The sequence below is a fragment of the Malus domestica genome, chromosome 02, assembly GCF_042453785.1.
Source record: "Malus domestica chromosome 02, GDT2T_hap1".
NCBI classification, from domain to species: Eukaryota; Viridiplantae; Streptophyta; class Magnoliopsida; order Rosales; family Rosaceae; genus Malus; species Malus domestica.
Genome location: NC_091662.1, coordinates 6690705 through 6716739, shown reverse-complemented (window position 1 = coordinate 6716739; position 26035 = coordinate 6690705). Strand labels below are relative to the sequence as shown.

The 26035-nt window shown below is 36.2% G+C and overlaps 3 protein-coding genes and 2 pseudogenes across 4 annotated transcripts; 2 read left to right on the top strand and 3 right to left on the bottom strand.

Moving 5' to 3' along the window:
• The first annotated feature begins 450 nt into the window (after window positions 1-450).
• Window positions 451-3143, top strand: LOC103406825 (uncharacterized). Of its 2 annotated transcripts, none has more exons than XM_029088918.2 (11): window positions 451-663; window positions 751-795; window positions 938-993; window positions 1104-1170; window positions 1273-1312; window positions 1547-1639; window positions 1727-1773; window positions 1875-1935; window positions 2186-2277; window positions 2354-2590; window positions 2764-3143. In XM_029088918.2, the coding sequence occupies exons 2-11, from the start codon at window positions 769-771 to the stop codon at window positions 2914-2916; spliced, it is 873 nt and encodes a 290-aa protein (XP_028944751.1). In that variant the 5' UTR covers window positions 451-663; window positions 751-768; the 3' UTR covers window positions 2917-3143. The 2 variants fall into 2 exon arrangements, with proteins under 2 accessions (XP_028944751.1, XP_008344033.2); XM_008345811.4 differs by having other exon boundaries at window positions 461-614.
• A 178-nt stretch (window positions 3144-3321) lies between these two features.
• LOC108170062 (cytochrome P450 CYP72A616-like) lies at window positions 3322-5813 on the bottom strand (annotated as a pseudogene).
• An 11071-nt stretch (window positions 5814-16884) lies between these two features.
• Window positions 16885-18455, bottom strand: LOC114819622 (transcription factor MYB1-like). The gene is made up of 3 exons (XM_029088911.2): window positions 18205-18455; window positions 17842-17971; window positions 16885-17753 (listed from the first exon to the last, which is right to left on the bottom strand). The coding sequence occupies exons 1-3, from the start codon at window positions 18335-18337 to the stop codon at window positions 17030-17032; spliced, it is 987 nt and encodes a 328-aa protein (XP_028944744.1). The 5' UTR covers window positions 18338-18455; the 3' UTR covers window positions 16885-17029.
• Window positions 18456-20125: 1670 nt separating this feature from the next.
• LOC139190743 (uncharacterized) lies at window positions 20126-21197 on the top strand. Its single transcript, XM_070811216.1, has 2 exons — window positions 20126-20515; window positions 20598-21197. The coding sequence occupies exons 1-2, from the start codon at window positions 20225-20227 to the stop codon at window positions 21195-21197; spliced, it is 891 nt and encodes a 296-aa protein (XP_070667317.1). The 5' UTR covers window positions 20126-20224.
• A 1640-nt stretch (window positions 21198-22837) lies between these two features.
• LOC103406945 (uncharacterized) lies at window positions 22838-23581 on the bottom strand (annotated as a pseudogene).
• Window positions 23582-26035: the final 2454 nt, after the last annotated feature.

Genomic DNA, 26035 nt, shown 5'->3' with positions numbered 1-26035 from the left:
CAAAAAGACCAAAATCATTCCCAAGTATTGAGACAAACTTTTCTACACCTGGTATCTCATTGTTGCGTTTTAAACCAATGATACAATATAACACATGAGAAAGCCGCATTTTGTTGTCCAGTAGCATCCTAGCATCCTGGGTGTAGTGAAGGGAAAAATCTTAGGTAAAACCGTTCTCTCTCTCTTTTAACACGTGGCATGGCAGAAGCCGTTTGTAGTTCTGTGCATGTGGTAACCATTTAGGAGATTATCGTAAAAAGTCACGTGACTAACCAAGTCAATCCACAAGTATTTTCAACCTGGGCCTTTTCCATGTGTTTCGGATAGGCTGAACTGTAGAGCCCTTGTTGAACTGAAGTACTATAACCCATGCGAATCCGCAAAGAATAAAATTTTATGCTTTTTGCACGTACTGTGTAAATTAAGAGAGAGAGAAAAACTGGTGCGAGTGGGAACAAAAGGGCCGCAAATCCACGTGAAGCCGCACACTAGCACTGCAGAGGCCCTTACCGCCCCTATAAAACCTCCGCTTGTTGAACAGAAGAGGAAGAGAGGGCGTTGTGTTCATCAGCCACCACTCTCTCTCCTCTCTCTCTCTCTCCCCTCCAATACAGGTGAGCCTCCACCACCTTCATCATCATATCATATCATCGTTCTGCATAGGTTATACATGTTTTTTATTTGGGTTTCTTGTTTACAATCAGGGGTTACCAATTTTTTTCTCTAATTTTATTCATTCTTTCTCTGAAGATTCTCGTTTAACCTCCAATGGAGCCAGAACCAGCTCCCAGAAAGGTTTGTTTGATACACACACACACACACACATATATATATATATATTCTGCAGTTATTCGGTTCTCTTTTGTTTTTTGTTTTTTTCAGTCGTTAAAAGGTTTCACTGATCGTGTTTTTTCTGATATGTTTTTGCTCGCTGCAGAGGAGATTCATACCGAAAGCTGCCCCGCGCCGGGTTCCAAAACCTGAAGTCAAAATGTATGTTACACTTATGGTTAAAAGTTAAAACTCGATGGCAATGCCTATATGCCCTTTGTTGGTTTAATTTGATTTTTAACTTGTGCTGTTCTTAATCTCTTGGTCTTCAGCGAAGCGGACCATGTGACGGAGGAGTCTGATGCTGAAAAGGCTAGGGAACTGCTGAAACGATTCAGTGTATGTAACTGTGTTGAGCAAATGTACTTAATTTCAGTTTTTATTCCAATATCTCATGTTATTTTTTGTTTATTTTCGTTATTGGGTTCTCTGATATTGTAGGAAAGATCAATACACGCAAGGCCGAAAGATGAAAAGAAATGTAAGGCTCTTCCAACTCTGCGTTGTGACTCTTGAATTTGGATTTAAATAGGCCAGATATCATTGTGGTAGTCCAATTGCGATAATGCTACAAAATTCGTATCCTTTCGATGTTTTTGGGGTTTCGTTGAGTTTGGCTTAAGTAGAGGGAAGTTGCATTTTCTCAAGAAGATAATACTACCCTACAATTTTTTTGGGATTAGAACAGTTTTTCATTTGTTATATAAATTTGCAGTGGCGCCTACACAAATTGCATTTGGTGGTGCTGCATCCACATCCGTGAAAGTGTATGGTGCTCAGAAAGGTGGGAGTACTTCAGCCACTGATGGTATGGTATCCTTCGATGTAGTCTTTTCGTTTATCTGCTAATGAGATGCTTCCTTCTAGTACCTCAGCCTCGATCGTGTTTTTGCAGCTGCTGCCTCGGGCATGAAAGTGGAGAAAGAATACGGTTCGCCATGGGTAGGTTACATTATGACTCAGATATGCATAGTTATTGATTTCTTCACTATCCCTATTTTTCTGAATTTTATATGTGTGTGTAAATGTGGATGTTGTTGCAGAATCAGTACAGTTATTACCCTGTAACTCTTCCTCTCAGACCGCCATATTCCGGTGATCCTGGTAAGTTGTGGAATGCATCTTAGAAAAGAAATATTATGTCGCATGAGAGAAGCAATAGGACTGTCAAATTTTCAACAACACGACACGTTGTAGCTGTTATATAGTTGTCTAGGCATTGCTTTTTCGTTATAGGATCCACATCCAACAGGTTTCGTTTTCCATCTGATCATATCTGTTTCATCTGCTGTCAAGGTTAATCTCAACCTGTGTTTGAATAATGCACCAAATGTTCTACCTATACCACTTGCAGAAATTCGTAATCAGGAAGAATTTGGAGACGGTTCGGAGGAGTCAACTTATGATGAAAACTCAACAAAACCGGCAAATGATCTTGATCTATTGGTTGGTATTTCGAAAGTTAAAGCTCAAACAGTGCATGCTTGTATCCTATTATTTACAGTTGATAGTTTGTTGGCAGGAGGAAAATAAAGCAACAAGTATGTTCTTTCTTCAGTTACCGCAGTATCTGCCTATGATGAAACGATCAGCTACAGCAGATGGCCCTGAGGCAACAAAAAGCTCACGGCCACCAGGAAGCGCACACAACATGCAGAAGTTTTGTGCTTTGTCTGATTTACCACCTGGCCACATGGGTAAGATGCTGGTGTACAGAAGCGGTGCTATCAAGCTGAAGCTAGGAGATACCCTTTTCGATGTGAGTACATTTCATAATGAAGATGCTAAATCGAATATCTTCTCTTGTCTTCCTCACTTTCGCCTTAACTGTTCGTGCTGAAAATGCCTTTAAAGGAGATCGTAGATTTCTGTATGTGTTAGCAAACTCCAGTTAACTACGTTCTTGTATAAAATCTTGTCAATTTTCTGCAGGTCTCCTCAGGAATGAAGTGTGGTTTTGCCCAGGATCTTGTGGTTACTAATGAGAACGAGAAGGGATTTGGTACTATCGGCGAGCTGAACAAGCGAGCCATTGCAACCCCAGATATTGACTCCATTTTGGAAAGTGTAGATGGTTTATTCTAGCTTTTTTTGCCCATTTACGAATACAGTTTTGGTTTGTGAGAGTGAAAAATTGCGGCACTTTCTTCATTCGACATTATCCGAGAAAATAGATGACAAGTTCCAATAGGTAAGACTAAATACCTTGATAATATGCAGAAGAGCGGAGTGTTCCAAGCGAACGTATTGCAACTAACCCTCTCTGTTCTGATGGTATTGAAATAAATCCATATTCTTTGTGTGCTTGCGAAGTTTCTACGTTCTCTGTTTGCAAATAACATTACACATTCGCTTCTCCATTAGACATTAGACAGATAGGATTCTTAAATCTACTGCTCTTGTAAATCGGGCTCTTGTCGGCCATCTGAATCCAAGACACGGCAGTCAAAGATCATATCGGCTTCTCACTCTCTCGTGGGTCGATTCTCATAATCTGAATGCATTTTCTTAATACATAATTACTGGGACAAACAGTCCTAATGGTGGTGGTGATATGTTTATTGGGACTCTAAGAAGACACTGAACTTAATAAGTAAACCCTACATCTTGACTTCTTCACTATGAAGAACACTGTTTAAATGTAAAGGCCACACGGTTTGTCATTTCAAATCACATTATTGAAACCGAAATTTAGATAACCCTCCCTAGATTTGGTGCAATGTGATTAGAGCTCCATGTTGTGGTTGAAGAATGGTAACCGTATATGGAGCATGAGTATAGGAAGACGAGAGCTCGAACGAGAAGTGTTGCAGAAGCATAGCTAGAGCAACCTTTGCTTCCATTATTGCAAAGTTCTGGCCGATGCAGGTCCTCGGGCCCCATCCGAATGGAAAGAACGCTTGCTGGTGGTCCTTCGTTGCCTTGGACACTCCTTCTGAGAATCTCTCTGGTTTGAATTCCCCTGCATCATCACCCCACAGGCTGGGATCATGGTGAATCAGTAGGGTTGGGAGAGTAATGTCAACTCCTGCCGGAACAATGATATCTCCTATTTTCGTTTCTTTGTACGTGTGTTGGTACCCTGCAATCGCTGGCGGGTACAGCCTTAAAACTTCATTAAGTATCATGGTTACCTGCAAAAGAATTACAAAGTATTTAGAAGAAGCTGCAAAGATTTTTGTGATTGTAAAGAGTGGTCATGCAGAGAGAAATGCTCACAATTTTGAGGTGGCTTATAGCTTCAAAATCGGGTTCCTTTTTCCCACAAACTCGAAGGACTTCGTGCCTTGCCTTCTCTTGCCAGTCCAATCAGGGTCCATGTTATCCAGCTTGAGGTGGTTTCTTGGCCGGCAAGATAAAACTGCTTGCACTCCTCTATCACCTCTTCGATTGTCAACGTCTCATTGGTTTTCACGTTGCTTGGATTTTCTGATGAATCCTTCTGGTTATTAGACTGCAACAGCACTCCTAGCAAGTCATCAACCCTTGATTCCCCAGCCCTCATCGCATTCATTTTCTTCTCAATTATCTTTCGTAGCATTGACGTGATGTCTTTGGCCAATTTCTTTCTCCTTTGGTTCTTTTTTGTTGGAACAAATCAGTACTCAAACAGTCAAAATGTTAATTTTTATCGCTAACAAATATGAAAGCATGAAAGCTAGGGTTTTAGACAATGGAAATTGGAAATGCACCTGAAACCAGGAACGTATAAAGTAGTCATTGCTTCAAATGTCAGCACTAGAAGCTCTTTCTGAAGCTCGAAAACCTTCTTCCCTTCTTTGTACGTGCTTCCAAACGCTGCTCGAGAAATAACTTCTGCACTAAGCTTTTGGATCTCAGGCCAGATATCCATTTCAAAACCTCCTCCTCCTCCAAGGGGAACCACCCTTTTCCACTGCTCTATCATTTCGTCACAACTGACTGCGAAAACCGATTTCATTTCCTACATGTAAAAAAAGAAGGAATGAATCATTCTGAAAAGAAAAAAAAAAAAAAAAAAAAAGGAGTCTCTAAAAGCAGAACAAAATTTTCTGGAAATACAAACCTTGAGTCGTTCTAAGTGGAAGCAGGATTGATAATTCTTCTGTGTTTGGTCCATTTCTCACCCTCTAGACTTGCAAGTCCTCTCGTCAGGATGAGAATCAATGGATTCAATGGCGGCTTACCGAAATGGCCTTGCTTGTTCAACAAAATTTCTTTCATCAGCTCTGTGTCCATGATGATCAATCTTGGTGTTGTCCCAACCCAATACATTGATATTTTGCCTGTATTCAAGAAGGGGAGAAATTTTGAAATGCCCAATTAACTTATAACCTTCTTCTGACTTGCCTTCTCGACTTTTAATTTGATTTTAAGTCTCCCATAATCTTTTAAAACATGTCAAAATTTTCAAGTGAATGGATAAAAATAACCTTCAATTTAATGTAAAATTGACATATTTTGATTTTAGGAGTAACTTGACACGTTTTAAAAGTTAGAACATCAAGGAAACCAAAACCAAATTAAAGTTCATAGGCACAATATTGACCTAGAAAATATAAATAACTCTTATTGGCATTATGAAAAGTAACATAATTCACAAGGTGTGTTACCATATTTCTGCATGATAGTTGAGGTGAACGGGTCGACACGTGAGGCAATCTGGTGAGTTAAGCTCATAGGCTTGGACCATGCTTCCTTGATCAGCCTAACAAACTCCTTCATGTCTCGAATGAGTGGCCTGTAAGGGGTGCCTCTAATCCCTTGTCGCTTCAGCTGCCTCTCAAGCCACTTGGGTTTCCAAAAAATGGAGTAGGAAACCCTAGCAGCACCATAGAGCAGCAGAACAAATGCAAGAGAACATAATAGCAGTACATATTCTTCCATACTAAATAAAACTGAGATTGTTTGAATGTTTGATGTATGATGATTCACAAACTCAAACTTGAGCAATATATAATAGAGATTTTGGAGCTCCCAGTCAAATGCTTATCTTGTAACAAAGGAAATAATCTGTCAAATCTGATGTTCTTTGATAATGTTAATTAGACATTTTTGTTGATTAATGATGTTCTATCTTGTAAAAAAGGAAATAATCTGTCAAATCTAATGTTGCTTTACAATGTTAATTCGACATTTTTGTTGACTAATGATGTTTCATTACTTTAAATTAAGTCATTTATCTAGTTATTCTTGATACGTGGACAATACACCATCTGATTAGTCAACTTTTGTTCATGCTTTCTGAGATATCAGATATGACTTTTTATTTTGTACCTCTTGGAATGTTCTGTGTTTACTTGAGGCCCAACTGTTGTAGTTTGCTTGAAGACCAAGCTCTGGTTGGGAGGATCAAATGTGCCTTTTCGTGAGGATCAAGCCTTCGACCCATAAAATAAATAAGAAATAAGAAATTATTACGCCAATTTGGACAAATCATCTATATATGTGGTGTGTTACATCAATGCTACTTATGTGGTGAAAAAATTCTTAATAATATATATTTGATAAGTCTATTATCAATCTCAGTTTAATTCGAACTTTTTATCTAAAATGTTTAACTTTGTCATGTATGCGTCATATACAATGGTGAAAAGGTTTTTTAAGGAATTGGTTGATTGAAACATGCTTTACACTTGAATCAAATTTGCAAAGCGATGCATGTATTTGTGTGACTTGGAAGGATTTTGGATGGAATGTTCGATTTGGACTGAGACAGCTAAGAAACACAACCAAAAACATATTACTATCAAGTTTTTCACCACAAGAGCAACATTGAGTTGTGCAATTTAGCCTACAAATTTATATAACACAAACTCTTTAGTTAAGTGGTTGAGAGTATTAATCCTACATTTGGGAAAGAAGGAACTTTGCATGTGTTAAAAAGTAATTGGGGTATTCCCCATACTGTCACTTGGTTTTATGGTGGAATCTCAACTTTCTTCATGGTATCAGAGCATTGTCAAATGTTTGAAGCCGAACGGCCACACCCGATTTGTGTTGTCCACGTGTTAGACATTTACCACACCCTATATGTGCATATAAGTAGTTAGGCTAAGCAAATTAAAGATGGATTCTACAATCATGTGCATATAAGTAGTTGGACTAAGTAAATTAAAGATAGATTCTACAAGAATAAAATTGAAAATTGAAAAGCAAAGCTTCATAACTATTAATATTTATGAATCAACATGTTTTTCTATTTTCCATCACATGGATAATGAAACTGTGTCTGCCATCTGGTTACCAACTTGAGTCAACTCACCCAGATCATTATCTAAAACTCCCCTCCTAATCAACTGCTGCAGAGCTTGTGCCAATGCTTCAGGAGCTGGAGGATCCACAAACCCATATCTAAATACATCACCAAACCCTAGTCTCTTAATTAAGCACAAGAACAACATTTACAAGGTTTCTCCTTAGTACTTCTGGTGTGGTGTTCTCTTGTAAACCCTCGTAAAAATTATTAGTGTACAACCTGTAGCACGTAGATCCCGCTAGCCCTAGCTCTGCCCTCTGCGTTGCCTCCGCCTTCGAGACGGGACTCATTCGATCCAACTCCTTCCCGGCCATCAGATCATAAGACTTCATCTTGCAAAGACCAGAGTCAATGAAATACTGAATACTGTTCAACATTAGCCATGAAATTTCAGCCGGGCTTGTTGCAAGTACAACCTTCCTAACCCCTTGAGGTGTTGGCTCCAAAACTTCTGCACTAATGGGGCATGTAATCAACTGGGTATGACCATGAGCAATAATTATTTGCTTCAACGAATGGTCAAAGGTTTCGATTTCTTGTTGACCAGGCAAAAATACCAATATGTCACCAGGTGCTTCCATCACATGAAGTACCAGGGTTTGTGTAACTACTAAATCCACCAATTCATAGCCATCTTCCAGGGTATGCATGTATTGTATCTGATTACGCCCCCTTCGTCGGGGAATTTGGAAAATCGGGTTAGAATCGAAAAAGTCACAATTTTTTTGAGCATCTATGACACTTGATTAACAGCTTAAAAGCGGACGATTTTAGTCGAGTAATATTTCTAAGTATTCTAAGTAAATATCAGTTGAGAGCGTTCTCTCTTGTGCCTCATCCACCATCGCCACACTGTAGCTCTCCAAATTTGCTTCCCTCTCAAATATTTGACGCACTAAAATCCCATCCGTCATGTATTTAATTTGATCAAAACATTAGTATGACCCAAATTATTAGGGTTGGAATAGCCTACCTCATGTCCAAGCTGGACTCCCATCTCCTCAGCAACTTTGGCGGCAACATCTGGCATGACATGAGCGATTCCACGTGGCAGTGAGATTCCAATCTTTTTCTTTCCATCCATTGTGTACCCGGCCTCATGTAGGTATTGAGGGATTTCTGTAGTTTTTCCACATCCAGGTTCCCCAACAATAACAAGAACCTGATATTGCTTCGAGCAACCGATCATGAAAGAAGTAGAGGGGTAGTTTTTTTTCTCTCCTCGTCGAGCTTCTAGCTTAATGTTGGTTTCGAGTTCGCCTGAGAAATAGATGTTGCTGATGAAGATAACAACTTCAGATTTCTGAAAGTTTAGGATTGAAGCCACCGGAAAACTGTACTGCATTTCAATTTAGAAGGTAGAATGCCCCATGAAAGGCCTTTATATAGAGATCTAATCAGTTTTAAACTCAAACAACACGGACTGGGATTACTTGTTCTTGGTGGAAAAGATAAACCTGAACTGTTTAGACTTCTTGAACCAATCCAAGAAACACCAAACCTAATTGCCCGGCCCCTTGTTTGGATGTCCAAAACAATAACAAGTGAAAAAATTAATTGGGCTTTAATTTATCAGGGCTTGTAAAATGCATAACAAAATCTGGACCCAGGCCTTGCCCCATTAAAGCGTTTTTGACACTACTAATATCATTGTCAAAACTCTTCTTTTCTTAATAACGGTTGTACCATTCCATTTTTTATATTCTATTATTATTAAGTGTGGAGGGTTCGAAAATATTACAATTTAATTTAGGAGAAGATGGAGTTTCAAACTTGAGATACATCAGTGAAAATCCAACACCCTATTCACTAGGATATTGGATCACATGCAAAAATATTAACACTTTCGATCACTTGTATTTAGAGAGGAGGGAGAGATCAAACCTAGAACGCAATAGGTTGAAAAAGAAAGCCCTAACCACCAAGTCAATCCATCACTAACAAAAATGTATTCTAGCTGGAAAAATTTATAAAGTGACTTATTGGGGTTTAAAGTGAAATGAAATTACGGGTGTAATTTGTGCAAATTGATTGAGTTGAATACCCAATCTGACTTCAATAGTTTTTTGGGAGTGTTAGGGAGTGCTTTTGTATGAAGCAGTTCAGCTCGCAAGCACTTTGGTCATGACCGCATTTTATTTTTTTCATTCAAACATTGTCAAAAGCATCCTATAATCACTCTCGAACATGCCATTAGTTGGCAGTAGGTATACCAAAATTTAATCGAAACCGAAAAGTCTTAATACTTGCACTAAGTAAGTAAGATTATGCCTTCTAGTCAAATTATTGTAAGGTAGCCCTCCCCTCCTATACCCTATATATTCCTATTTCGCCACATCCTTTCTTTTTGTCTTAAAGCTGTTGAAAAGTCATGGAATATTTACCCTGGTTTCATATTTTGTTCCGCTTGGTTATCGTTATTTCCCTTTCGCTGATCCATTAAAACTTGATACTGGCTAGAAATAGCATTCTAGGGTTTCTGGCGTGCTTGAAAAGTCTCCTCCACAGACAGATATATAAATCAACTGAAGGGAATGTTTGAGAATGGTGAGAGATCTGAACACGCATAATCAATCAATAATATTCCTCCAGAATTGGTAAAAGAAAATGGATGTCGATCAGTACTTTCTTCACTGTCTATTAATTTTCAGTAAAAACCATAGCTCCTCCATATATAGGTCATTTTTTTGGCTTGGTGCGTTTGGACTTGGAGCATAGACTTGAGCAGTTCACTTACCGTATGAAAGTGGGTAAATGAGGAATGATATATTTGTACAAGGACAATGCTTTCCTTATTTTCTTGGAGGAGGAAATCCTTATTCCCTACTACTGTGACTGTGACATTATTTAACCGTACAATAAGGGTAATCAGAACAATTCATTCTCTTTAGTATCATTTACAAATCATTTCTAGAAATATTCATTTGGTTTAAAAATTGTTTAGTCATCCATATAAATCAAATAAATTGACAGCTCATCATCGTAAAGATGGCAAAATGATCTCCAAATCAATTGAATATTGAATGTTTAATGGGAAAAGAGGAGTTTCCTCCTTTTAAAAAAATGAGTAATGTATTATCCTTTGTACAAGCTTACGCTACAAATTGACAAACAAACAACATGAACAAAAAAGATTGAGGTGCCTATGTGATGTGATATATTAAAATTTACCCTGCATACAGTGCTATATCTCGCTACTATATATTAATCAGTAAGACCAAAAAAATATATTAGTTAAGTTTTTGTTGCTTGTCATCATGAAGATCACATTGCTTCAATTGAAGAAAATAACACGAGCTGACAACTTTACATCAGATCGGATTCAGTAAGATTCTCAAATATAAATTATATATATATATTAAAAGAAGGGAACATACAAACATTGTCCAAAATATTGTTCTTTGAGAATTAATTCAATCCACAAACTTTCAAACACATAAACTGGCAACAGAAAACTATAGAAGAGAACATACAAACATTGTGCATGCTACAAAGAATATTAGACAGAAATGTTAATTAGCATGGAACTTAGTGGAGTAGGTAGCACACTGAAGCTTAAAATATAAGGAAGTTGTATAAAATTAAACTAACGATCATATCCGATATTGTTTTTAGATTAAGTGGTTGAGATTAGCAAAAAACTTAACGTACATCGTGTTGAATATAATCAAGGCTTTTTAGCCAAAATGGTTTCTGAGATTTGCATAACACATAATTTTAGTCATTGAGATTTACAATCAATAGAAGTGGTTCCTGAGATTGTCCACCATCCATAATTTTGGTCATTCCATTAAAAAAACTCCATTAAGTGATCACTAAGCTTTTTAATAGAATGACCAAAATGATGGATGGTGGACAATCTCTGAAACCAAAGTTATGTGTTATGCAAAACTCATGGATCAAAATTATGTGTTTTGCAAATCTCATGGATCAAAGTTATGTGTTATACCCTCAACAGAATGGAGTTTTTTAATGGAATGACCAAAATAATAGATGGTGGATAATCTCAGAAACCACTTCTATTGATTTTAAATTTTAGAAACCAAAATTATGTGCTATATAAATCTCACAGACTATAGTGAAGTCCAAAAGCAATGTCCTGGAAATAATGGAGAAAATTTCGTCCTTTATACTTAAAATATTATATTAGTATCTGTCGAAATCTTTGTGCTAAAAGTCTCTGGTGATGAAAAATAAAAATAAAAGAGCTGTATGAGATAAAGAAGTAAACCACGAAAGAAGCAAGGCTCATGGCTGGCGACTTTAATGCCATATAATTTAGGTGTGAAAGATCAAGAAATGATTCATCGATGAGAGAGATTTTTTAGTGTGATCATCACACGAGATAATACATTACTTATCTTTATATAAATGGTGAGTTATATGTGTTAAAAGATTAATAACTTAAAAATTAAAATTTTTCATCATTTATATAAAAACACGTGATGTATCATCCGTGTTTCCGTCACAACTAAAAATTTCTCTATGGATGGAACTTGGAAGTCTCTCTCTCTCTCTCATGGAGAGAAAACACGTACCTACTACCTAATGCCATAGAACACCAAATCTGTGTGATCGAGGGGACAGCAAGATATGTTAGGACTAGCATTTCTCCCGTAATTGTGGTCTCGAATTCTGCTAATTTGTCAATTATTATATTTTTATCTCATTCAGCAATTTTGAACTTTAATGTATTATATGAAATAAAAATAATATGCATGCTAATTTAATCACCAGCTTGCTTCAAACCAGTTCACAGTACTCATTCTCGCATTTCTCTCTCTCTCTCTCTCTCTCTCTCTCTCTCTCTCTCTCTCTCTCAATAACTTCCATCACTTTTCATAAGTATGATGTTTGTAATTTGGGTTTAAGAATAATTTTTTGTCCAGACTAATCCTGGAGAGATCTTAAAGATAATTTCAATTGAATAAATATTATAAAGTATACGTCGTGTTTAAATTCTACTAGTATTTATTATTGTCACATGATCCACATTTGATTTTCTATCTTCTACCATTAGATGATACTAATATGACAGTACACAATAATGGTTAATGGTACATCAATCATATAACAATAATGAAATTTAGACTTTTCTTGTGCTCCAACTTGTTAGTGCATGGATGGATGCAGTGGCGGAGTTAGGATTTCTTGTGAGGAGGGGCCTCACACAAGTACAGAAGAAGAAAAAATGAGTGATTATAAAATTACAAATGCAAAACATCATAATATATATCCAAATAATTAAATAGTCAAAATTAACATATCCATAGATAATATAAATTTCATATTTTGAGACCATTGCGCATGATGTCATCTATACTATTGAAAGAATTATTAAACTCAATAGAGAGAATTACTAAAAATTTGCAAACCCTAAAACTCAAAGTAAGAGGTAGGATAGAATAGAAACAAATGTTTTATAGAGGATAATAGAGTTTTACAAACCTTATTGTTCTTTATTCAATAAATTTGGAATTTGAAATGGTTAAATATATGAAATTCAAGAAGAATAGGGAAATAGGGAAATAGCTCTGACATTGCATAAGTGAAAAACAATTTTTGTTAATTAAAAGTGAATGATGAGTTTAATTTGAATGTTATTGATTTGTGATAAATGACGATTCAAAATATTATACTTAATTTTGGGATGGAATTTGTTAGATTAAAAATAGACAATGATTGGATTTGTTTCACGTGTTGAGAAGGGTTGCAAAGTAAGGTGTAATTATTTTTACAAGTGAGGGTAGGCCTAGGACTACTCTAGTCCTAATTTGCCTTCGCCAGTGGATGGATGTGGTACGCTAGCTAAAGTGCTTATATCATCTACCTCCCAAACAGTTTTATTGATTTTGTTTGGCTTATTATACAAATAGTTCCTGAGATTTGCATAATTAATAGAAATGGTTCTTGAGATTGAAAATCAATAGAAATGGTCCATGAGATTGAAAATCAATAGAAATGGTCCCTGATATTGTTCACCATCCATGATTTTGATCATTCAGTTAAAAACTCTTTGGGCAATTTTCAAAACTTCGTAACTCAATCGATTCTTAACCAAATTCGACCCATAATATATCAAAATGAAGATAAGAAGTGTAGAACAAGATTATACCTATTTGGAAGCCCAATGATTGTTGGAGATGGCTAGAAAATAGCCTGAAAGGTGACTGGTACGCGGGACAACTGGAAAACTCGCCAGAAATTGGGTAAACTTTAAACATTCATAACTTCTTCAATACTCAACGAAATCGAGTGATTCAAAAACAAAAATCATACTTCTCGACGAGACGAAGAGAATGACATCTTTTTTACGCTAACGCATCGTGGTTTGGCTGGAAAACTGCTCGAAAATGGTTAGCCACTTTCGAGCCTTTTTCCGACCAAACCACTGTGAGTTAGCCTTCAAAAAAGGTAACATTCTCTTTGTCGCGTCAAGAAGTATGATTTTCGTTTTTGAATCACTTGATTTCGTTGAGTATTGAAGAACTTATGAACGTTTAAAGTTTACCCAGTTTCCAACAAGTTTTCCAGTTTTCCCGCGAATTAGTCACATTTCAGGCTATTTTCCGGCCATCTCCGGCAATCATTGAGCTTCCAAATAGATATTTCCTATCTTCATTTTAATATATTATGGGTTGATTTTGGTTAATAAACGATTGAGCTACAAAGCTTTGAAAATTGCTCAAAGAGTTTTTAACGGAATGACCAAAATCATGGATGATGGACAATCTCAGAACAATTTCTATTGATTTTCAATATCAGAGACCATTTTTATTGATCATGCAAATCTTAAGGGCTATTCAGATTAGCACTATTTTGTATAATAACCCATTTTGTTTCATTGACAAAGAGTGTTAGATGTTGGCCTAATGAAGTAAATTGCCTTTCGACCCCAAATAAATGAAGCTTATAGTTTAGACCTTCGTAACCTTCTGGCTACCACTGCTTGCATGCCCTCGTTGGGTTAATATATCATAAGCACTTTATTATTGTCACATCACCCCTTCTGTGCACATTCCCAACGTAGAGGCACGATAGGCCCCCCAATCCACCCTAAAGGCAATGAGCACTTTGCAGCACCTTAAGGGCTGACACGTTGGACCTTCGCCTACTACTGCTACAGATGGAGTAGTGTGGGGAGGCTTCGTTGGATTGGGACCATTTGAACGATCATTTGTGGCCAGCAGCCTCGCTTGATAGCAGATCATTTGACCGAGACACGTGTTTACTATTGAGAGAGAGAGACAGAAGCTAGATTTGAGAAATGTTATGTTCAATCATTTGGTACGATATGTTAGTTAGTTATAACGAAAGAGCATCTTCAAAGAAAATGTTAAAATTATCATGTAGACATACAACAGTAAAAAATAATAGCAAACTCTCTTCAACTTAACCTTCAATTTCTTACGTGGCGCTGAATCATTTGAAGTCAAAACCTTTTGCTGTCAAATTTGACAGCAGATGTCAAATTCATTAAATGATTTTTTAATAGATTAATATAATATATAATAAATGTTGTTATGTTTTTGAAATATTTGATTGATTGCCTTAATCATTGAGCTTCACAAAAAGATAAAAAATTTATTAAATGACATTATTATTTAACATATTGGGTGGAGCAAAATATTGTACAAAATGTCAAATTGCCACATAGGCTATCAATTATCATTTTAATGTTTAAAATTTGACATCTTTTTTAAAAATGCTCTAACAAGTCACGTGATAATAAATAGATATGTAATAATTTATATTTTGCGACAGAGAAAGTTTTTTCCTCTATTAGAGAAATAGCTCACAGGGATGGTATACCTATTTTTAAACCTTGCACACTGATGCAAGACGTAGGTAACTGAAGAGAAAAACTTACCAGTCATTTGTTGTTACACCTCTCTTCTCTTTTTTTTTTTTCTTTTTTTTTTCATGAACATATACACTTCTCTCTTTATTTCTAACGGTACATGACTTTTTAAACTTTTAAAAAAGGGAATAATGGATGGCAAGCCACAGTTATCCATCTATTCTGGGAGGTTGGGAAGACTTACATAGACATTTCAACTTTCTCTTTTTATTTCTAATGGTACATGACTTTTTAAACTTCTAAAAAGGGAACAACGGGTGGCAAGCCACGTTTATCCATTACTTCTGAGGGGCTGAAAAGACTTACAAAAATATTTCAACCTTCTCCTGGCCACAAGTTTAGCTTCCACACCAGCAGCAGGTTTTGAACCTGAGACCTCCAATTTTTAATTTGAAGGAAGCCTCACAATCCGTTCTTTACCACTAGATTACCAGCTTGTGGTTAACTGTACATGACTAATATAGAACAAAAAAACCATATTCACAATTGGGTTCAATTAAATGGAAGCACAAGAAGCACTTTTTAGCTCCTCTATGATTGTAAAGGCTTGAAAATACACTTTTTAATTAGTTCCTCTAAGATTGCTATTGCCAATTCTTTTGACTAATACAATCTCGTTTCTCTTGAAAATTTGAAATCAAGAACTTAATAGATTTTTATAGGGCATGCCCGTAAGCTAATTGGAGTGAAAAAGTCAAATTAATTGAAACTTAAGATATGAAGAATGTTGTGCCACACACATACTTTTTAGGGTGAACTGTCGATTTAGTCTCTAAATCATCATCTCAGTGAAATTAGGTCTCTAAATTATTTTTTTGATAAAATAAGTCATAGAATTCATTAAAAATTGCTAATTTCATCCTTAATATTATACTCAAAATTATTTTATCTAATTGTTTGTCAGTGTAATCACATAACATATTTTAGAGACTCTTGCCGCCATTTTCTTGCCTACATGCTCTCAATGTTGCATATAAGTTGCGAATCAAATGTCTAATTTACCCTTTAAAGTTAACTCTGTACACTATTTCTTTGAAAAAAAACAAGTCCTTAAACTATGAAAATCTACCAATCTACTCTCTAAAGTGTATCACATGCTAGTCACGCGACTTAAATTGACGAAAAATTAAATAGTATAGCTTTGAATTTAATATTATGGATGTAATTGGCAGATTTTATTAGTTTGATGACTGATTATTTCGAAAAAATCATTTAAGGACTTAATTTTCACTTAGGTAATAATTTAAGGATAAATTGACAATTCATCCTACTTTTTAATCTTTTCAATTAATTGACTTCTTGAACATGAGTTTCATCGATCTGGGCATTATCATGTCTATAATGGGAAATACCAAGGCGACTTTTGAAAGTGAGATTTTTTATGAACTCTCTGTCGTCTCACAATTGATCGTTAGTTATCATGTCAATATTATAAAAACTTTATGCAAAACAAATGAGGGAGCATAAAGTTAATAGAAAATCTCACTTTTAGAAGAATATCCATAGTATTTCTCTTCCATAATTACACAAAGTTGGTCCACATAAATAAATGTTAACGTGGATGACTCTTATCAATCATAAGGGGCTGGGTCCCCTACTTTTGAGAGTATTAAACTTACAAGAAAGGACGAACTCTGTATGAAATTCCACTCTTTGTTTATTTTTTTAAATTGTTTTCCTTCAAATTTTTTTCATTAAAAAACTTACACTGAAGAATCTGTGATAATTGACGGAAACAAAATAAAAAATCATAAAAATCCAGATTTGTGTCAATTTATTTGTATGTACTTTAAGCAAGCTTGCTATTTTCTCCAGGGGAAGCAGTGCATTTCTTTCTCTTTTTCATAGCATATACCTAAAGTTCAACTTAGAAATCAAAAGGTTCTCGCTCCACTGCAGGACAACATATGAAACACACCACACATGAGGCCATATTCCATCGAAAAATAACACATCTCAAAAGCGATTTCTCTGATCATATAAATCAAGGAAAAGTAGGACTGCCACTGATAATTATGGTAAATATCCAACATGACCAGCATGGAGACAAGATGACACCATAAAAAATATTACAATATACAATAACTAGGAAAAATTATTCAACTACTCTTTCCAACTCCAAGGCATTCTTCCCCTTGATGATCAGAACCCAGAAAAGAATTGAAGGAATGGAAATTGAGAATAAAATTTGGCTGAACTTGAACTCGATCATCACCATTGTCGCTATCACCATTCTTCCAATGTTGCAGCATTCCTTCTGAAAAAAATTGAGCAGTTTCATCTACACAACGTGACATAACATTGTCACTGCTAATATGATTCAAGTCGTCGTGGTTAATCTCCGGAAAATCCGAGTTCAGAAGATTGGCTAAGCTAATCTCATCCATGTCAAAATCCACCAAAAAATCCGAGGTTGAATTCTCTTGATCAGCATTGATATTAGAGAATGAAGAAAATGACCGTGTCCTATTAATGTGGTCATCATCCATAGCTGCTGGCTTGTCATCAAACATTAGTCCCCCTGCATTTGTTTCCTCAGTGTAATGTTGATGATTATGACCAAGTGGGACTTTGTGTGGGTGTGGGTTGATAAAAACTTTGGTACACTTAGCAGCTTTGGTACGGACAACATGGGATGATGGTGTTGCCATGTCCATCATTTTTGCTTTCTTGGAATTTGGTTCACCATTTTTGTGGTGCTTGAGATCTGAAGCAGATCCTTGTTGTTGGTGGTCATGAACTTTTTTACCTAAATTTGTGTTCCAGTAGTTCTTTATTTCATTGTCTGTTCGCCCTGGAAGCCTACCAGCTATTAGAGACCATCTGAAATTAAAAAAAAAAAAAAATCAATCAAAATAAAGAACCCAATTACTAGAATTTCATAAATAAAAAAAAATCAAAAGAAAATTACCGGTTCCCCAAAAGCTTGTGAAGCCTAATGATAAGCTCTTCTTCATCTGGAGATATGTTACCTCTCTTAATGTCTGGCCTCAGATAATTCAACCACCTAAGCCTGCAGCTCTTCCCACATCTGTTTAAACCTGCTTATATAATTAAGTACTAATTAATTAGACATTTATATGATTTTCATGCACAATTTAGAAAACCAGCAATGGGCTTGCTCTAAAGTAAGCTGCTATTAAGCCATTGTGGTTAGCCCAGCGGTGAAAGTTGGTAAGAGTAGTCTAGGTTCAAGTTCGAAGCCCTTCAGTGTAACCGGAAAAAAGGGTAAGCTACTATTGATTCTAAGTTAGCATTTTGATTGAACTGTTACCTGCATTTTTGGGAAGGTTTCTCCATCTGCCTTCTCCATGGAGCTTGATGTATTCAGTGAGAACTTTGTCTTCATGGGCAGTCCAAGCACCTCTGTTCATGCCCTCCTTTGCACAACAAGGGCTTCTCCCCATTATTGTTTAGGTGCTTGGTCACACCAGAAAACTATATATTTTCACTCTGAAACTTGTTTCCCTCTCCAGCCTCTGGTTTTTCGCCAAGACTTATGCTTAGTTGATTTGGTCTCTTGTGGCCTTGGAGTCGGATACTTATATATATATATGGTAACTTTAACGAAAAGCTCATGGTACTGTTTATTTTAACAAAAAATCACATTTTTACACTAAAAAGTCAATCCTTGTACTCTTCACTTGACCCGTTATTTTGTCCCGTTAAAACTCAAAGTTTTTAAACTATTTTCATTAGTTTTTCTTATATATATATATATATATTTGCACATTTTCATCACCCTATACTATGTTTATATTATAAAGACATTTTTTTATTACACGTTACTTGTGGTCTTAGATTTAGCGAGGCCCATCTCACTTTAATTCAATGGAAAATGCTAACCATTTCCTCGATCTGAAGAACGTCACTCTTAGAACACCACATAGGATGGAAAAGAACTTGAAGGAAAACTATTGTGTCACGTGGCAGGCTGAATGACATTTACGTTGAGTTAAGTGCGAAATATAAATTATAAATAAAAACTTTTTTTTATCATAATTACAAATAAAAACTTATAGCACATGTATAATCCGCTTAACTGTTTACTTCCTACATCTTTTGGTAGCATTTTGATTTGAATATGTGATCATATTGATTTAATTTCATCATTTAATGTGTACGTTAATTCAAATTTATGTATTGTTTTTGTTTGAATATTTAATGTGTATTTTATTCAATGTCTCTTATAATTAAATATTTGAATTTATAATCTACACATTTTGATTTATTATTTTTGTTTAACTCATGACACATTTAACTCGGATAATCTAGATGGATACTCGAAATGACCTAAATGTTTAAGTGAACATCTAAATTGAAATGTGTTGATCGATACCTAAAAAAAAAAAACCATAATTGAAGGTGAGGTGTAAAAAGAACAAGATATAAACAAATAAAATTGAGAGCAAAAGGATGAACCAATAAATTTGTATGCACGAGCAGACGATGAGAATTTCACAATATATAGAATATTAGCAGGGCTTCCTCTGGTCAGAAAGTCAACTGGTGGACCATTTTGCCTTTATTATTATTCTATTATTTTTCGTAAGATTATGACGCACTACGACCATTCATCGTTTTAAATCCCCGAATGATCCCTTAGATCCAATTTCCATTAATTTTATGAATTTAACCATCATATGCCTTCATAGGACCATCTCCAACCCTGACCTAAAACCTAAAATTTTCATTTCCCCCCCCCCCAAAACCCACTCCAACCCATGTGCTAAACAAAACCTAAAACTTAAAACTCAAAAGAATGCCAAATACCAGCCCGTTTTTAGGCCAAAAGTCATTATAGGCCCTACCTGTTGCGAGTGAAACACGGGCTGTGAAGCCCAGATACTTGAGCCAATCGCCCAACGCGCATCAACGCGCGAGCCGGATTCCCACGGGACCCCACCCCACGTGGGGTGTCCCCTGCTGTCAGAAGGCATCAGTAGCCTAACGGCTATTTTTTTCGATCGAACGACCATATTTAAATGGGCCGTTGGTTAATCCAACGGTCCACGTTCAAATTTTAATTTTTTTAGTTTTATATTTATATATGTATTAAATCCAACGACTTAGATTGAATATAATCAAATCTAACGGTGAAAAAAAAGATCTAACGGTCCAAATTTAAATCCAACGGCTAAAATAATTTAAAAAAAATTATTTAACTTAAAATTCACCAAAAACTCTATAAATACCTATGTAATTGTTCAAACATCCACACAAAACTCACTTTTCTCCTACAATTCTTCCAATTTTTCTTTCTACCATTTCTTCTCATTTCCAAAATTTTCAAGATGGCAAAAGAGCATGTTAGAGGTCGTAATTGGACCTTTGATGAAGATATTGCTTTATGTTTGGCATGGATTTCTGTTAGTGAAGATGGTGCCGTCGGCACCAATCAAAATAGAAAGGATTTGTGGGGTAAAATCGTTGATAAGTTCCATGAAAACTTCAACGCCGGTCGAAGGGAAGTTGGTGGTGTTTATGATCGGTGGAAGATTATCAACAAAGCGTGCACTTTGTGGAAGGGAAGCTTAGAGAGAGCCATGGTTGACATGCCTAGTGGAAGGGGCGCCTCAGAAATTGTGAGTTTCTTTGTTGATATTTTACTTGTCATGTACATAATAGTATTTTGCAACTAATTATTTTTATATATTTGTTGCATAGGGTGACAAAGCAATGACAATTTACAAGACAAGAACTACACCAAAAAATCAAGCTTTTAAGTTGCATCATGCTTGGAACATCCTCAAGGATTGTCCGAGGTGGAGAACCGATGCAAATCAACAATGTGGAAGATTATTTCATAATGAAGCCCCACCCCCAAATGATGTCAATGAACGTGTGAATTTTGCCGACAATGAAGGTATCGACCAAATGAGCCCAACTTCTTCTTTGCCAAGGCCCACGGGTAGAGATAAGCAAAAGGAAGCAAAGAGAAAAGGGAAGTCCCAAGATCCGATACGTGCACAATTTGTTAGCGAAATGGCAAGAATGAACGAAAATCAGTGTCGTCAGCAAGAAGAATCGGCCCAAATGTTTTTGGCTATGAAGCAAGAAGGGGATATGGAGCAAGAAAGGTACGAAACTAATTTGATTATGGAGGACCTCGACAAATACACTCCAGAGAGGAAGAGATACTTACGTGGTAAGCAAAAAGAAATTTTACGAAGGAATACCACAAGAAGTATATTTCAAGATGATGATTCATCTCAAGACTATCACCCAAGTCCACCACCAAGTCAAGATGATGGATATCATTATTAGGTTTATGTAGTTTATGAGTTTTCGATTGTATTAAGTTTATGTGGTTTATTAATTGTTTTTTTTTTAAAGTTTATGTGGTTTATTAATTGTCTTTTTTTTTTTAAGTTTATGTGGTTTATCATGATTTTCATGTATTGATTTAGTGATTTTTCAAAATTTATCGGAATTTAAATATTTTTAGGTTAAAATGTTCATAAAATTAATTTAGGATAGTCTACATAATTTTTTTTTAAAGTTAATTTTAAAAAAATTAGCCTTAATTCGTTTTTTGATAATCTGGGGCTCATATTTTAGGCCAAAAGGGTTGAAGTAGAAAAGCTGTTTTTGGGTTAAAAGCTAAATTTTCTGGGCTAAATATTTTTAGGTTTTAGGTCAGGGTTGGAGATGGTCTAAGACCAACTCCAACCATGGCTTATAACCTAAAATTCCCTTTCCCCCACCCACCCCCCCCCCCCCCAAAACCCACTCCAACCCATGACCTAAAACTTATTCTGAGGCCAAATACCAGCCCCATTTTAGGTCACAAAGCAAACTGGGCTCCACCAAATGAGATTGAAACAGGGGCTGTGAAGCCCACACCCCAAAACCCAACTTGCCCCATGCGCCTCACGCGCCCTTTTGTTTCCTGCTGAAAGCCCACCTACGTGGGTTGGGAAAGTGGGTTGTCAGCATTACTGTAGCCTAACGGCTACTTGTGTTCATCCAAAGGCCAATTTAATTGGACCGTTGGTTAATCCAACGGTCCACGTTCAAATTTTTTATTTATATTTATATATTTATTGAATATAACGGCTTAGATCGAATATAATCAAATCTAACGGTAAAAAAAAAAGATCTAACTGTCCAAATTTAAATCCAATGGCTAAAATGATTTTAAAAAATTATTTAACTTAAAATTCAACCAAAAACACGATAAATACCTATGTATTTGTTCAAATATCCACACAAAACTCACTTTTCTCCTACAATTCTTCCAATTTTTCTTTCTACCATTTATTCTCATTTCCAAAATTTTCAAGATGGCAAAAGAGCATGTTAAAGGTCGTAATTGGACATTTGATGAAGATATTGCTTTATGTTTGGCATGGATTTCTGTTAGTGAAGATGGTGCCATCGGCACCAATCAAAATAGAAAGGATTTGTGGGGTAAAATCGTTGATAAGTTCCATGAAAACTCCAATGCCGGTCGAAGGGAAGTTGATAAGTACATACAGGAATGGTTCCTTGATTTCTGGTTCTTACCACACGTCTCCCAAAATTTTCATCTGTCATTTCAATCTGTCATCACACAACCCCGCTTAAATTAGGTGGGATGAAGTCATCCATATAAAGACTTGGGCTGATTTGGTGTTGTTATGCTTTGAAAAAAAAAACTATTTTTACTATATTGTGAGAATAAGTAGCTTTGAAATAAAATAGCAGAGTGTTTGGTAAATTTTTTTGTAAAAGTGTTTTTGGAAAAAAAAAAGCAATATTATAGTGTTTGGTAAACTTTTATGTAAAACAGTTATGACTGTGTGAAATGACCAAAAAGTGTATAATACTAGATGTGCCATTAATTTAATTTTCTTAACCAATAAAGATGAATTACTAAATATACTTTATTTATAAAATTGATAACAAAGAGTAAAATTTGTCCCTTTTTGAAGACCCAACGATGATTATAAAAGCAAATCTTAATTGTCATTAGAGAATTAGAACACTAATTAAAGAACAACAATAACAAATCACAACCAAACAATAATTTAAAAAGAAAATAACTAAAATTTAGAACAAACCCAATAGGCAGTGAGTGGAGTCCTGAGTAGTGAACCCGTCAATTAGTTTTAGGGTCCGGTATGGGGAACAACCCGGAACTAGTGCTTCTCGGCGGAGAAAAGCCCAAGAAATTCTGCAAATTGGTCTAAGTACTGATCGAGCACATAAAGTACAAAAACGCCATTGAACAGTCTGTCGCATCCTCCCCTTGCAACCCTCTGTGGCTCATCTTCATCACCAACCTAAATGGGCTTGAAGGGTAATTTCGCTACTGCCTTCCCCTCGAACAGCGAGTTGAGCAGTCTGAAGACAACGAAGAGGACGAGGGCGATAAGGGCGCTAGACTTGAACTTGAAGAGTAACAAATCGTGGCTAGATTCCTTGAGGCTGCTCTCGACGCAGTTGATCTTCTTGTTCTTGGACTTTTTGGTAATTTTGGCAGCGGAGGATGAGTCGGTCTTCATGGTCTCGAGCTTCTTGGCGACTTTGTTGATAAAGGAGCAGAGGCACTTGTAGGAGTTGGTGCGGTAGATGAGAACCCATGAGGTTGCCTGGAGTGGAGGGACTTGCAAGAGTGAAAGTGTGAGGAATGCAGGAGAAATGAGGGCAATGTTGGTAAATTGAAAAATTCATTAATGAATTTACTATTCACCCGTGTTTTTCAAATAAGCTGGTTTTTGGCTTTTTTTTTCATCCTAAACTTTGAAAAAAAGTTGGTTTGGGGTGTTTACCAAACACAAAAAACTCTCCCAACTTTTTTTCATTCTCACCTTTTTAAAATCACCTCAGTACCAAACCAGGGCTAAGGGTTGGTTTTGTATTGCTGTGCTTTAAAAAAAAATTGTTTATGCTGTGCTGTGAGAATAAGCTCATTGTTACTGCTTCATGTTTTCAGTTTTTTTTTCCACCCAAAACTGTGAAAATAAGCTGTTTTTAAGTGTTTACCAAATATCTTTTTGAGCTCAGTTTTTTTTGATACTCACTTTTTATAAATTCACTTCAATACCAAACCAGTACTACGTACCAATGAGTGAGTTTTGGTTTAAAGTGTTGTATATATTTATAGTTTCCACTAATGCTTTGTTTAATGTGTTTTCTACATCATGCCATGATTATACTTATGTTTATAAGTATTATTATATTGGTTTAACGTATTTTCTACATCATGCCATGATTTAACGTCCGTTCTTTCATACGTCTTGTTAAAAGGTCCAACTGTTCAGATTAAGAGCAGATCTTCTCATTTACCACAGCTCCAAAGGGAGAATTAATCCCACTCACTAAAAAAATGAATTGCACATGTGAGAGTTAAATGGATAAATGACAACGGTGACTAAAGTAGCTTAAATTTGATGTCTATTTTTTCAATCCTCATACTAAAATGTCCAACTGCTCAAATTACAGACCAGGTCTTCTCATCTACTATGTAGAGTTGATAGATCTGATAAACAGGACGTATTTGTGTCTTTTTTATGGTATATTCATTATCTTGTTGGATTTGATCGTTTCAAATCCATTATCTTAACGAGTCCTTACATGTGACCGGATAATGCCCGACTTGTTAACGAGTCGTGTAGGGTTATTGGGTGCAAACAATTGTCATGCATAATGTCTATACTGGTAAACGGGTTGTGTTTGTGTTGTTTACTTGTCATGCCCGTTATCTTAACATATTCTTAACGGGTGACTTGATAATAACCTGATTCATTAATTGATTCTTAACAGGTGATCTAATAATGATCAACTCGTTAACGAGTTGACCTAAAACCTGATAATAAGATATGTATTGGTAACATCATGATAAGATATGTATTGGTTGGTATTGGGAACATCATAATAAGGTATTTATTGATTGGTATTGCACAACTGAAAGCAAATATTATATAAGTCACTAGAGTTTGCCCTGGTTTAACATTGAGGTGCTTAAAAAAAGCTGCTTATTTTTTAAGTTTTTATGTCGAAGGTGTTTGGTAAACTAAAAAAAAAAAAACGGATTATTTTGGAAGTTGTGGTGATTAGTAGCTGAAATCATCAGAAAACTTGCTTTTTTTTCAAAGCATGTAGAGCTACAGTGCATTTTTAATGAAACTTTCTAAAGTCCAATAACACCCTCATCATTTTTACAAAATGACAAGCCTTGTCCTTACTACTCAAACTGGAATCTCTCTCACTCGTTCATCCCCTTGCATCAGAGTAGGATCGTAGCTATCCCGTCCACTCCCGCTCAACACTAACCAACACCACTGCACCAACATTCATCCCTATTCTCCTTCCAGATCCTCCAAGTACACAAATAAGAAAAAGATTCAATCTTTTTGAGAAACCATTTTTGAAGCATTCATCTCCATCGTTTGGAAGCATGCTTCAAATTGAAACGGCTCTGCTACATTTTCTAATCACTAAACCAAAAACGGCTTCGTCAATTTCCATCGTCCTTCGAACCCAACCCATTCTTTGCTTCAAATTGATTTCTCTCTCTCTCCTACGTGACCCGATGGATCTGTCTCTATCATCCGACGCATGAACCCACAACTTCTTGTTCGAAAGATTTGGAGTTCGTTTGAATTTGGATTTGGGTTTTAGAAAGGCGTCTTTTGGTATCTGATATGATGGGGCAGAAAGGTTTATGGATTGGAACTTGAGGGATTGGAGGTCGAGTTTTTGTCGGGTAAAAAGAGGTTGAAGGGGAAGGATGGCGGAGTGGGATTGAAGCTCGTTGAAGAAGCCAACGCTATAACCTAAAGCATGCACTTCCTTTTTCTTGACCGCCAAAGCTGCTTGATTTTGGGTTCGTGAGAGCAACTCCAGCGGGATGAATTACTGGAGGGATCGTGGGTGGAACAGGGTCGGATCGCCCGATGGAGCAAGGCCAGCGTTGGCTGGCGAGGGAGCCCGAGCACCAGGGTCGTGAATTCGTGCTGGTCTGAGAGGTTATGATGGATCTGATGTCAAACGCCTTTTTGGATAATGATGCCTAAAATCTGCCTAGAAGATCACAAGTCCCCTCGCAGAAAAACTGGGGAAATGTTTCCCTAGTTGCATTTGCACCAAAACTCTACCAAATCATGCATGCAGACTCA